The sequence below is a fragment of the Leucoraja erinacea genome, chromosome 17 (assembly GCF_028641065.1).
Source record: "Leucoraja erinacea ecotype New England chromosome 17, Leri_hhj_1, whole genome shotgun sequence".
NCBI classification, from domain to species: domain Eukaryota; kingdom Metazoa; phylum Chordata; class Chondrichthyes; order Rajiformes; family Rajidae; genus Leucoraja; species Leucoraja erinaceus.
Window position 1 is genome coordinate 36407935 of NC_073393.1, and position 13744 is coordinate 36421678.

Consider the following 13744-nt stretch of genomic DNA (forward strand, 5'->3'; position numbering starts at 1 on the left):
CCATTCCTCCTCTCTAGAGATGCTGCGTGTCCCGCTGAGTTACTCCAGCATTTTGTGTCTATCTTCCATTTTTTTTAACTCCCTGCATTCCCTTCAACTCCCCCAAGATTCTACCATTATTCTACATACCAAGAGGCAATCTACAATAAATATATAATGAAATACTAATGTTGACCCAAATGACTTTTTTCCACCAAAACATCCACTGCTGAATTTGAATGTTGCTGGCAACATCCAATGTAGAAGAATATCCCTACAGTACACACCAGTTGCAGAAATTCTCCAATGGGCCAGTGGCTATTGCGTTCCTACCCAGCGTTATCCAGATATAAGCGCACTCGCCGAAGAAAGGCAGAGAGATTTAAAATGATAATATAATATATCAGGGAATGATGTAAATATTGGATTGGCCTCTTAATTGTGCCACATGGATTGGTGCTGGGGCTGCAAATTTTTACAGTTTGTTTGAATTATCTGCACGTGGGCTAGAAGGTGGCGAGGAGATGCAAGAGACTGCAGATGCTGGTTTACAAAAAAATACTGTACTGCAGGAACTCAGTGGGTCTGACAGTATCTTTGGAGGACATGGATAGGCGTTGTTTAGGGCCAAGACTTTTCTTCAGGCTGATTGTAGTGGGGGAAGAAAGGTTGGAAAAGAGATGGACAGAAAAAGCCAGGCAAGTGATAACAACATAAAGAAAGATGGGCAAATCAGTTGTGAAGAGGGTATAAGGAAGGGAGTGAAGAGGATATGGGTTATGTGAGCAGGCAAAGATCTGACGGTTTGAGTAGTGTGCGAGAGAAAATGTGAAATTATAGCTAGAAACCTTCAAAATGATAGAGATCAAGAAATCTTATAAGGAATTGAGAAGAAATGTTTTACCCAAGTAATGTGGAGCTGTCTATTCTAGGGTGCGGCTGAACAAAATAGTACCGTTGAATTTAAGGGGAATCCACTGACTGATTTAGGTGAAGAAATACAGAAGGCAGGTTAAATGGAGCATTAATGCTGATGTAGAATAATTAAGCCCAGTATTTCTTTACTGTATGCCTTATGTATTTTGCAGAAGGAATACCTGCCAGTGGAGGAGCAATTAAGTTTAAAAATGTTTAAGATAAAGTCCCACATAGGAGATTAGTGGGCAAAATTAGGGCACATGGTATTGGGGGTAGAGTGCTGACATGGATAGAAAATTGGTTGGCAGACAGGAAACAAAGAGTATGGATAAACGGGTCCCTTTCAGAATGGCAGGCAGTGGCTAGTTGGGTACCGCAAGACTCGGTGCTGGAACTGCAGCTATTTACAATATATATTTATGATTTAGATGAAGGGATTACATAACATTAGCAAATTTGCAGATGGCACAAAGCTGTATGGCAGTGTGAACTGTGAGGAGAATGCTATGGGAATGCAGGGTGACTTGGACAGGTTGGGTGAGTGGGCAGATGCATGGCAGATGCAGTTTAATGTGGATAAATGTGAGGTTAACCACTGATAGCAAAAACAAGAAGGCAGATTATTATCTAAATGGTATCAAGTTGGGAAAAGTGGAAGTACAACGGGATCTCGGGGTCCTTGTTCATCAGTCAATGAAAGTAAGCATGCGGGTACAGCTGGCAGTGAAGAAAGCGAATGGCATGTTGGGCTTTATGACAAGAGGAGTTGAGTATAGGAGGAAAGAGCTCCTTCTGCAGTTGTACAGGGCCCTAGTGAGACCACACCTGGAGTATTGTGTGTAGTTTTGGTCACCAAATTTGAGGAAGGACATTCTTGCTAATGAGGGAGTGCAGCGTAGGTTCACAAGGTTAATTCCTGGGATGGCGGGACTGTCATATGCTGAGAGAATGGAGTGGCTTGGCTTGTATACTCTGGAATTTAGAAGGATGTGAGGGAATCATTGAAACATATAAGATTAATAAGGGTTTGGACAAGTTAGAGGCAGGAAACATGTTGCTGATGTTAGGGGAAGTCCAGAACCAGGGGCCACAGTTTAAGAATAAGGGGTAAGCCATTTAGAATGGGGATGAGGAAACACTTTTTTCCACACAGAGAGTTGTAAGTCTGTGGAATTCTCTGCCTCGAAGGGCAGTGGAGGCCAGTTCTCTGGATACTCTCAAGAGAGAGCTAGATGGGGCTCTAGAAGATAGCGGAGTCAGGAGATATGGGGAGAAGGCCGGGACGGGGTACTGATTGTGGATGATCAGCCATGATCACATTGAATGGTGGTGCTGGCTTCAAGGGCCGAATGGCCTACTCCTGCACCTATTGTCTATAAGAGGCTAGGTCTAAACTAAAACTAGGTCAAATGCAATATTTGAAATGTGGATATGCATTTTACACTGGTTTAAGATAAAATAGTCTTTTGAATGAATCCCAGATGTTGCTATATAGAATTGTACTACTTCCATTGATGCTACAGTCTATTCAGGAATGGATCTATGAAAATATTTAGTTTACTAAGTGCACCCATCAGATCTGTGCCTGCTGTTTTTCAAAAAGCCATCTATTTGGTCTTGTTCTCCTGCTCTTTTCCCGTAATCCAGGACTCATGTTTTCACCTGTAATTAATCAAACCTACTCTTTGGTGAGAAGGGTTATTCTGAATCTGTATTGCTGATCCCACACGACAGTCCAGTCTAAATCCTAACCATTTGTTGCGTAAAGAATATTTTCTTCAAGTTTGTTACTGTGAAGGTTGATTTCTTGGAGTTCAGCTAGTTTGTAACAATTCAGCCCAGCCCAATTACTCAGTGCCAGTGCTTCTGTAGTCTTTTATCAACAAAACCTATGTATCTATAAGACTCCCTTTAATTTGCTTTTTATAATTTTTTATTTGCTTTAACCTCCCTTATCTATAATGGATATCTATATATGTATCTCCTCCCATATTGTGTATTATGGCTTCACGGGATTGCATTGAGCCCACCATGTTGTCATGGACTCTGCCGGACTGACTGCTCTGCTCACACTGCCGACTCGCTTCCTCCGTGTATGAAATTGGTATGCACACTCAGACTGACCTAACCCAAATGACGACTGACCCTTCTTCAATATTGCTCTGGACCATATGTGTGGGGTTTCCCCTCTGCTCCCAATGCCTCAATAGTAAAGATATTGGCAGAGCACTTGACTACACAGCCAATATCCTCCGATTGCAGGTGAAGGTGCAAATGTTATACTCTGCATTACAACTTTTTCGAACCATGTGATCTGATTTCAAACGCTATAATCAAAATACCTGTAAGTCTTTTGCTCTGTGGACATGAGAACATTTGGTCTCCACCATCTTAATGAATCTGTTTGGCCTTAAAGTTATTTTCCCTGAAAATCATTTTATTTTGCTAATTAACCAGATGGTTTGCAGAAAATATTTCCTAATCTCAGTGGGTTAAACTAAATTTAACTAGATTTCCATTCATGCATGCGTATATTCACCTTCTCAAGCAGTTCACCACACAAATAAAATCCATTAAAAGCTCATTTGTAAGTATGTATATTCACAATTAATTTTAGTGCTGGCATTGCAAAGCATGCCCATGGGTGAAGCATTTCAATGCAAAATCTGTGTAGCTTTGCCTTCTTAAAGAAGTCTGTAAGTCTTAAAATATTCAGAAAATTAACTTGACAATTATTTGTTTCATGTATATCAGTTTGTGAAGTGAATGAGTGAACAGGTATATGCGGATTGAAAGATTTTATTGGCAGCACGTGTTAGCTCTCAGCCTGCAACTGTTAGAATTTGATACTTTGAATAAACCTTTTGTTTAATTTGACAAAGTGCCAATGTATCCATAAATGTGGATGTGATAGACACAGATACTGGAATCTGGAGGAGAAAATCTGCTTGAGTAATCTAGTGGGTTGGGCGACATCTGTGTGAGGGAGGGGGGAAGCAATTGTCAATGGGACAATTCCAGGGACCTGGAAAGCTGGTTGTGAACAATGAGGCAACATGAGCAGTAGGTAGGGGCTGGAAGTTGCAAATTGCGGGATTGCAGAGTGCTCTTTTTTTAATTTTTGTTCTTCTTGGCTTTTAAATATGCATTTCATTTCTGTCCTTCTCTTTCCTTTCTCCTTCTCTTTCATACTCTAATTGAAGCTGCTTATAGCCACAGCCTGGGCAGGTTGATCAAGTCTGGTGGACTGGGTTCAGCTAAGTTTTATTCTATACTGTCTTGGCTTCAATCTTGCAAGATCCTTGGTCCTCACAGCTTTCAGACTCAACCATGTCACATCCTGGCACTGTCCCAACCATATATCCAAAATTTACTGCACATGACTATCGGATCCCACGTTACATCTGAATAAGCACCTCCCAACATTTCTCTAAAGAAAGATTTGATGCAAACTGTCATGTACAGTGTCAAAGGGGATCTGCTGGCATTTGCGCAAATTAATTATGTCCCGAACTAAAACACAGGGCATTTTTGTCCCCTCATTTAGCCAGCACTGTCTCCACTGGTGTTACTCAATTTTGCCCGTTTTTGCTCCATCACACCCTTATAGTGCTACTCCTCTTAATTTAATTTCTAACTCTTCCCAGTTCCTATGAAAGGCATCATCCTGAAATACTGAATTTACTCTGTTTTTCACTCCAGTGAACCAGCCTGACCTAATGAGTATTTGCAGTTTTTTCTGTTTTTATTTGGTGTTATTATTTTAGTCGTGTTGTCGATAGAAATATGATTACCCTCTGCAACCTGTTCTATTTTTACCTTTTACATAGTATCTATCGGACATCATCAAAATAAATTTATTGTCAGATGTTTACACTTTTTCCTCTTTGCTTAGTTGAAGGTGCAGATTCTTCAGTCTTACATCAATGACTTAAGTGAACAAAACGATGTCCTGATGCAGGCAATGGAGGAGCTTGAAAGAGAAGCTAATCGAAGAGTAACTACTTTGGAAGTCGACCTGCAGGTGATCATTGCATTCTTCAAGACTATAGTTGTAGATCTTTTACTTTCCATGCGGTTTGATAATGGTGCAAAGGGATACAATTCAGAACATCATGCACAGACTGCTGTGGGTAAAATGGTTACTTTAAGGGAGATCAAAGTTGCATTGTAAACTATTCACAAATTCATATTTCTCAAAATAAAATGAATTTTAATAGTGCATTTACGCTATGGATTTTAATACCTTTAGGCATTGTGCAGTCTTTCCTTTTTAAGTGTCTTTGGGCATTAACTGATTTTGTTACAAAAGGTATATTTATTGTCCAGATGTCTGTAAATGTTCACAACTGTTCTGGTATTGAAAATGCTGGGAGCAATTTTCTGTTTCCCATGCACTTCATAAGGACATTTTCCGTTACAAACCAGATAAAATGCCACAGAATGAATATACTGTAGCCATTTTATATATCCTCATTTCTTCTGTATGGATTATCTACATATTAGACTACACTTTGTTGAGAGAATGATCAAACAAATTTTAAATTCATTTATTTTATCTACGGTTGTCAGTCTGTTCACATATCACTCCTGTGTAATTGATGTAGGATAGACTTTGCAGGCTGTTTGCCCCAAAGGATCTATGTCTCTGTATGTTCCGCATGAATTTCATCCCTCCCTTCTTCAATCAAATCTTATCAATATATACTCGCATTTATTTTCTTTTTTGCATTTATTCCAAAATGCATCCGTGCTTTCCCTTTCCCTGTATTTTCCTCAGTTTAGCTGTTTTACAAGTATCAAATTTTCTCCTGTTGGATATTAATAATCATCTTAGGGATTCCAGCTCTGGTCCCTCTCAATGAATATAATGCAGAATTTTGAAAATAGCCCAAAGGTGAACAAAGGGACAAAAGTGTTGCGTGCTGCAGTGTCTGCTGGCCACTTGGTAGAACCAGTGCTGGCAAAAACATTTCCACTGCCTGACCATGAGGAACTTGCTCACCAGCAGCATCGGGAACTGATTATGGTACATTATAAGTATCTACTCCACCCTGCCAGATTTAAAAATCATTGGCAGTACATTTTGAGGGGTACAAAGTTGCATTTTGTAAAATACATTAATTGAATTTATACTCCAGAGCTGGCATGAATCCTGGCAGCTTGGCATAGAGATAATAACAACTTACTCCTATTTATGGACTATAACATAATTATCCCAACCAAATTAATCTCCAAACTCCTTGTGCTAGGTCACACCTTCCCGCTCCCCCCCCCCCCCCCCCCCCCCCCCCCCCCCTTTGAAGTATGGACTCGACCCGAAACGTCACCCATTCCTTCTCTCTAGAGATACTGCCTGTCCTACTGAGTTACTCCAGCATTTAGTATCTATCTTCAGTATAAATCAGCATCTGTAGTTCCTTCCTACACACCACTCGTCTATTTCAATGGATTAGCACTATTATGATTTTCCGATGGCAATAGAGTTATGACTGTAAGGGAATCCCTGATAGCAGGGTGAGCCCTGACTTCATGGACGATCACACTTACATGGAATACAGTGCCAATACTCGGCAATAGACCTGAATGAATACGCCATGGTTGTTACCGACTTCGGAATGAAATGTGTGAAGCGTATTCATTCAGGTCTATTGCCGAGTCCTTGATCATCGCCCAGACTATCAACTCCAAGCAATCCAGGTCATTCCTTTGCCTCCCCCTGACCAGCTCTACAGACCTCACCGCCAGAATTGTGCTTCAGTCACTGCCTTTACGCTGTAGGACACGTAGTAGTTTGGAAGTTACCTCTTCAAACTGGCCTTTTTGAAATCCCTGGCTATGTTAGAAACATTGTCTGGTGTTTTTTTACCACGGCATGCAACACCTCCAGTGTTAGATGAACGCGAGCCGAGGGTGGGATGTAGACCATGGTCATGATGATGGAGAGGAATTCCTTCGGGTGTTCACACATCTGGGTGTTCCCCAACCAGAAGCCTCGAATGAACCAAGGTGTGCACAATATTCTGATGACCAGATTTTGGACGTTCAAGTCTAGTGACGTAGATTCATACATAAAGTCCAGGTATGACCTCGATAAGGCCATCAAAAAGGCTAAGAGGCACTTTAGCTCCAAATTGGACATGAATATTCCGCAGCTGTGGCAGAGATTACGCAGTGCACACCTAACATCCTACAAGTTGAAACCAAGAGGCAGCTGAAGTGGATGAGCTCAAGGCTTTCTACGCAGGCTTCAAAAAGGAGAACACTGATGTGCCTTCTTGGGCCCCTGTAGCTCCCGATGGCATTATAATCTCAGTCACCAAGGTTGACATGAAAAGATCCTTCATGAGGGTGGACAATGGTTTTCCAAGTCGCGTTCTGAAATCCTGTGTGGAAAACTGGCTGGAGAACAACATGGCCACCAAACTTGCTCTCAACGTCAGTTAGACCAAGGAGCTGATTGTTGGCTTTAGAAGAAGGCCGAAGGTTGAGGAGATTCAGTATGTCATGAATACCATCATTATTTTCTGCAGGTGTACAATGGAGAGCATCAGAGCCTGGTTTGGTAACTTGAATGTCCAGGAATGAAGAGTATTACAAAAGTGGTGAACATTGCCCAGTCCATCACTGGCCTCCCCACCATTGAAGGGATCTATTGGAGGTGCTGCCTCAAGAAGGCAGCTAACATCTTCCAGGACCCACACCACACCCTGGCCATGCTCTCATTTTACTCCTGCTATTGGGAAGAAGGTTCAGGAGTCTGAAAACCATGACCTCCAGATTCAGGAACAGCTTCTTTTCAACAACCATCAGGCTGTTGAACACTAGGAACGGCAACTAAACTCCGAACTGCGTTGGTTGGTCCAGGGGCTTCGAGCATTTTTTTTGCACCCATTCTTTCTAATTTATTGAACATTTTTTGTTTATTATGCTGTCCATGAGCAGTGTGAGCAGCAATAGAACAAATCTATTGTGCAGCTGTAAGTAAGAGTTCCATTGTTCTGTTTTTGGCACATGTGACGATTAGACATCCTGGAGAGGAAAGTTTTTTCCAATGGTTGTTTTGAGAGTCCTCAGATAAAGTTGAATAATATTCGCCTGATTTAACAAAACATTTTAGGTGTTCTCTAAACAAAACGGTTTTCTTCGTGCTCCATTTCACTGAACTACCTAATGGACTACTTATGGGCCCGTCCCACTTAGACACACACTGCGATGAATAGGAAGGTTGGCGCTGTAATTAAGACGGCTAGCACAGTGTACGGTAAGTCCTTTAAAAGAGGGGAGGGTGGAGAAGGAGGGAGAAGTAGTGGGGACAACTGTTAAGAAGCCACACAACATTTAAGAAGCCAGAGATACACGGCTGTGAAGTTTGGCAGACATTTAACATTACTGGTCGGTATCCTTGTTTCTGAAAACTACTGCATACGTTTTTTTTTGCCTCAATGAGTCAATGAAATTCACCGGTCAACACCAGTACAGCCTACGTGAACCTTCGACCTCCTGGCAACCCATTAGGACCTCATGGCGACCCACCTATGGATCGAGAATTCTCGCTACTCTCCATGGCGACTTCATTCTCGGTGACCATAATGAGGCCGCGACTAGTTCCTAGAATGTGGGGACTCCTCACAACCATGAAGGTGACTCCCCGGCAACCACCAGCGAACATGTGGCGACCATGTGGCGACTGCAAAGTCTCCTGCAGTCGCCTAAAAAGTTGCCTAAGTGGGACAGGCCCATAAGCGACCTGTTTTAGTCCCACTTACCTAATTTCCTTTATCTTTTCAAGAAACAACTCAATCCTCTTTAATATAATTATGAACTCCAGTTATAGTATTCTTTCGTTAATTATATTTTATTTTATCTTAAATTTGTGCTCCTTAGTCCCTTTGGTGTTGTAAACCTTAAGTCATGTCTTAATTTTCACAGAGTGAAAATGATTGAAAAACAATGTAATAACGTCCAGAACATTTTAGAAAACACATTTTAGATAATTTTAAATCTCATCGTTTGTTGAGGCCAGTCCTTCGTGAGCAATTTCAATGTATTTATTCATTCTATGAGGTAAAGAAACATTTGTGCCATTTAGATGGTTGGTTTGAGATCAAAATGGAAACTAAAATGGAGAAGTGCATCACTTATAACTGCTTTCCTCTGCTCATTAAACTGATAATGCTGGTGTAAAATGAAAGCAATGGGATTCCATAGAGCTATTTATCTTTGGTGTTGTGCAATCTAATTTTACCCATCATTTTTGGATAAGGTTGTGCCTGCACAAGTGATCTTTTGATGGCATCAATTTTGCACATAATGATATCAGTGTTCTTAAACTTGTGTTTCCTCATCTAACTGTTGAGATACTCATAGAGCTTAGGAGCCATCATTGGCAGCACTATTACTGGATGTCATTAGAGCCATGACTAGTTGCCCAGGTTCGATCAGCAACCTTGAAACAGGAGGCATCCATCTATGAAGAGTTACTTCCATAGCCCGAGACACTGCATCATACTTCGACTACTTGATGAGCACTATGTATTAAACTCTTGAGGTTTTAAACATACGTGAAATGTTATGGAAAGACACGGCTGTGTTCTTTGTCAAGATCGATGTCACCTTTGCGGGATCATTCTTTGTATCTGCAGCACATGTCTGTTACGTTGCTGTTTCTTTGACTTCCTGCAATATTGGAGAGAGAATTTCTCTGCAAATGCAGTACGTGGGTTATTTCATCTCTATTTTTTGGACGATTTAGGAGGAGCAGCAGCATTTGCCATCATTCTAGGGCTCCTGCAAGTGCAGGCAGCGATGTGCATGTTAATAACCCTAACCTTTCCTACAACAGAAAATGCTTCCACTCCTTCATTAATCAAGTAGTTGTAGATCATCATAAAACTGTCGCAGCTGCCAGTATCATGTTTGCAGGAAATACTTATGATACCTTCATCCTTGGGGAAACAATACTGCAGACATTTTCATCAGCCAATGCTGTCTGGAGAAATGAATCCTGGAGAATATGGCAGTCCACCATTTTGTTGGCTCCAAAGACCAATTTTGCACTTTTACCAACACATAGTTGAAACTGATACAACAAAAGCCAGACAATTACTATAATCATAGATGAATGAACAATTGGGTTTCTAGAAATGATATTCTGTTGGCTATATCAATCCAAGGCCATCCTATAAAATACATAATTGTGACACAGAAACATTGTATATGTGCAACATGCAGTATACATCCAGTCAACTGAAGACAACAGCTATGTTGAAGGAAGAGCAGTAGCCTGGAAAGCCGGGGGATGAGAAAGTAATTGGGGGAAGTTTTAGCTGAGCAGTACTGGCCTCTTTCCCAAGTAAAGCAAAGGATGAAGGGATTGATGCACAGGTTTGGGAGAAACTATTCTTATCGGAATCTGGCTATATGGGCTCCCAATACAGACCATACTATTTATGCCACAGTATCATCCAGCATGCATAATAAACTTTATTTGCATGACAACATCTTCCTAATCTGTCACATCTAATGTAAAGAATTATGACTACACAAGATAATTTTTTTTCAGATCAGCTGCACTCTGCAGGTTTAAACATTGTTTGAAGACTCGATTCTTTGGACTGAAGTTCAACATCAATGCTAATTTGTCAGTGTTGTAGCAACAAGTGCAAAGTGCTGCATTGCTGGTGCTAGTCCCTACGTACTCAAATTCCCCCAGCAGAAGCTCTTTCCTTGTTCTACCTATGTCATTGGTACCCGCATGGAGCACAACGACTGGATCTTTCCCCTCCCACTCCAAATTCCTCTGCTGGTCAGACGAGATGTCCTGAACCTGGTCACCAGGCAGGCGACTCAGCCTTCGGGTCTCTCCATCCTTGCGACCGAGAATTGTGCCTATTCCCTTGATTATACTATTCCTCATGCTCAACCAATCTAATGTCCGCTTCTATGTCCCGCCTACCTTGCTACCATTTAAGGATTTAGTAAAAAATACCAGTTTCTCAGTGCTCGTATCTACTTTTCCAAATCAGCAATTTCAGCTGATCCGTAATGTGTACTTCACTGGTCACATTGAACTTCACCTGGCCTGCTTCTGCCCATACTTCATTTCATCTAGCATTTTAGTCTTGATCCCTATTGATTACGTTGAAGAATTCTGAGACACCTGTAATGTTATAATGTTGTTTCTTGCATCCATGTGCAGGTTGCTTATAACAATTGAAAATAATTGGCTCAAACTGACTTATGGGAAATATTACTTGAGTTCACCTTTCAATATGAAAATCCTCTATCAAACTCGAGTGCTTTCTGACAATGAGCCAGTGTTTTACCCACTGACCTCCTCTAATTCCATGGGTTCTAACTTCTTACAAGACTCCCTAAATTATACTATGCTGAACACTTCCCAAAGTTCACACATACAACCAGGGAACAAACCAACGAGTCTTCCCTGTTTACTTCAAAGAATCCTATCAACCTAATTCATTATTTGATCTATTTTTCAGTATTTTGTTTTTATTAGTTCAAATTTGCGAAGATTTATAATACGTATGGTGAAAAGATTTGTTAACTTATTTTGTAAATTTTCTGTTCAACTTATTTCAGCTCAAACAACGTGTGAAACAAGATTTTTGAGGCTGAAATAAATTTCATATAATATATAATAATGATATCTGTTTAATATTTGACAGGAGTATGTTGCTAAAGTTACTGAGTGCAAGGCAGAGAATAATAGCTTGCTTACAACAAAAGAAAATATGGACAAACAAATTGCTGTAAGTTCCTTCTAATGACTATGGTTTTGTCTAAAGTATTAATGACTAGAATTTATGGATTTTAATGGATGTAATTTTCATGTTATTGCTTAGGATTTGTTTTCCTTTTCCACTGGTGTAGACTTGAAGATCATCCTCAAAGCTGTTGGGGGAAAAACATCTAGGCATGGCTCATAATGATTTAAAATCTTTAGCATTTTTATGCAATTATGGTACTTTGTTATAGCCCTGCTTTAATGCTGTTCACGCTGTAGAATCAGGAAAATGATGGAGATAACAATTGGTAATAATTGGTAGCATTGATCAATGGTTATTAGCCAAGCCTACCAGTTTCTGTCCATATCACAAACCATTATTCATAAAGGAATAAATTGCGTTAAAGTGAATAAAATAATGAAACATTTAGGTGAATTTCTTTAATGGCACCTTATATTGTATTTTAGCATTGAATTGTGCAGCAAAATAAATGTTTCACAATTGTGCAATAAAGGAAAGGTCAGAAACGAGATTTGTTTTTTATATGCTGTAAAAGTATTCAATGGTTTGGCAAAAAAATTAAAGTTAACCATTAATATTCTACAATTTTAGATGAAAAATAGCTCATGTATATAAGCAGGGCAAATACTTTGCTACCATTTATTGACCAGAATAATATTATACATGATGCTCGAGACGTTTATGCTTCTGTCTTTGCATAAATTTTTTAAAGCTGCTTGTTGTTATAAAATATTAGATTTAATAAAAATTGATGGACAACAGATCTTAGATCTTTAATGCATCATGATAGGTTCATCAGCTTTGAGCAATGTGAAGTAGAATATGCAGTACATAATTATTTCTTAATTTGAAATAGAACTAAAGTTCCACATATTGATTCCACTAACACAACCAAATGCAATTGCATATAGTTTGTTTTGATGTATAGAGCTGGTCTAAAGACGGTATAAAGTACACTTTCCTCGGGTTCAACTTATTGAGCTGAATTCTATATACAACAGGATTTTTCTCTTGCCTCTGTTGATTTAATTTTAGTTTTCCTAGGCTAAAAAGGAAAAAAAATAATAATGTGGCAGCGCTTCAAGGTTAGTCATCCAAAACACAATCTAATTGCTGGATGTGCTTGTATATAGGCAGTCTGATGAATAGACAGGTGTATATAAATTAGTTCATGTACCACTGTTGATATCAATGTTTTGTGGTTGAAAATGAAATTACCATGATGTGAAAGATGATAATGACCATTCTTTATCTTTGCATCACTCTGGAAATTAAACCAAATACTTCATAACATATGACGTTTGCCATACACTAATACATGTGCAACGATTTCTATGTGGGTTGCACACCAAATTATACTGTTCCCAAATAAGTTGGACATAGTCTATGCAAATTTGGGCTAATTGCCTACATTAATCCAGCCAGAAAAATCCAAGGGAAAAAAATGGCAAATTGGATTCAAAATTGGGAGAAGTAATGAGTCATGGCTGACATTTGTTTCTGTGACTGGGCAGTTGTTATCAGTGTGATTCTACAGTCCCATTAAGGGCTTGTCCCACTTTCACGACCTCAGCCGAGTTTGCCCTTGATTCATACTCACAGCATGACCGTCACAAGGTCGTAGGTAGATTGTAGCAGGCCGTGATGCTGGTCGTAGGTACTTGCACCCTTGCACCCTTGCACCCCTGCAACGGACTGTTCCAGCTGCTACGGTCAGGCAAACGCCTCCGTTGCCATGCGGTGAGAACGGAGAGGTTGAGAAAGAGTTTCTTCCCAGAGGCAATTCGGACTGTAAATGCCTATCTCACCAGGGACTAACTCTACAGAACGTTTTTCCTTCCATTATTTATTATGTAAAAGAATATGTGTGTTATGATTGTGTTTATAATTTGTTTGGTTGTTTTGTTGTTTGTCTTTTGCACAAAAGTCCGCGAGCATTGCCACTTTCATTTCACTGCACATCTCGTATTTGTGTATGTGACAAATAAACTTGACTTGACGTCAAGTAGGTCAGGGCGTTTTTCTAGCATGATGAAAAATATCCACGAGTAAAAAAGGTCATGAATTAGGTCGTGAAA

At 40.0% G+C, this 13744-nt stretch overlaps 1 protein-coding gene and 1 long non-coding RNA gene across 2 annotated transcripts in view; one reads left to right on the forward strand and one right to left on the reverse strand.

Annotated features, from left to right (window-relative positions):
* Positions 1-13744, reverse strand: part of LOC129705408 (uncharacterized) — a 130674-nt gene that overhangs the window by 83714 nt on the left and 33216 nt on the right. The gene's annotated exons all lie outside the window — the stretch shown is intronic.
* Positions 1-13744, forward strand: part of LOC129705407 (putative leucine-rich repeat-containing protein DDB_G0290503) — a 558220-nt gene that overhangs the window by 56959 nt on the left and 487517 nt on the right. Inside the window, exons 3-4 of the mRNA XM_055648958.1 lie at positions 4793-4921; positions 11586-11669. Of these exons, the coding sequence (XP_055504933.1) occupies positions 4793-4921; positions 11586-11669 (213 nt within the window). The remainder of the gene's footprint in view (positions 1-4792; positions 4922-11585; positions 11670-13744) is intronic.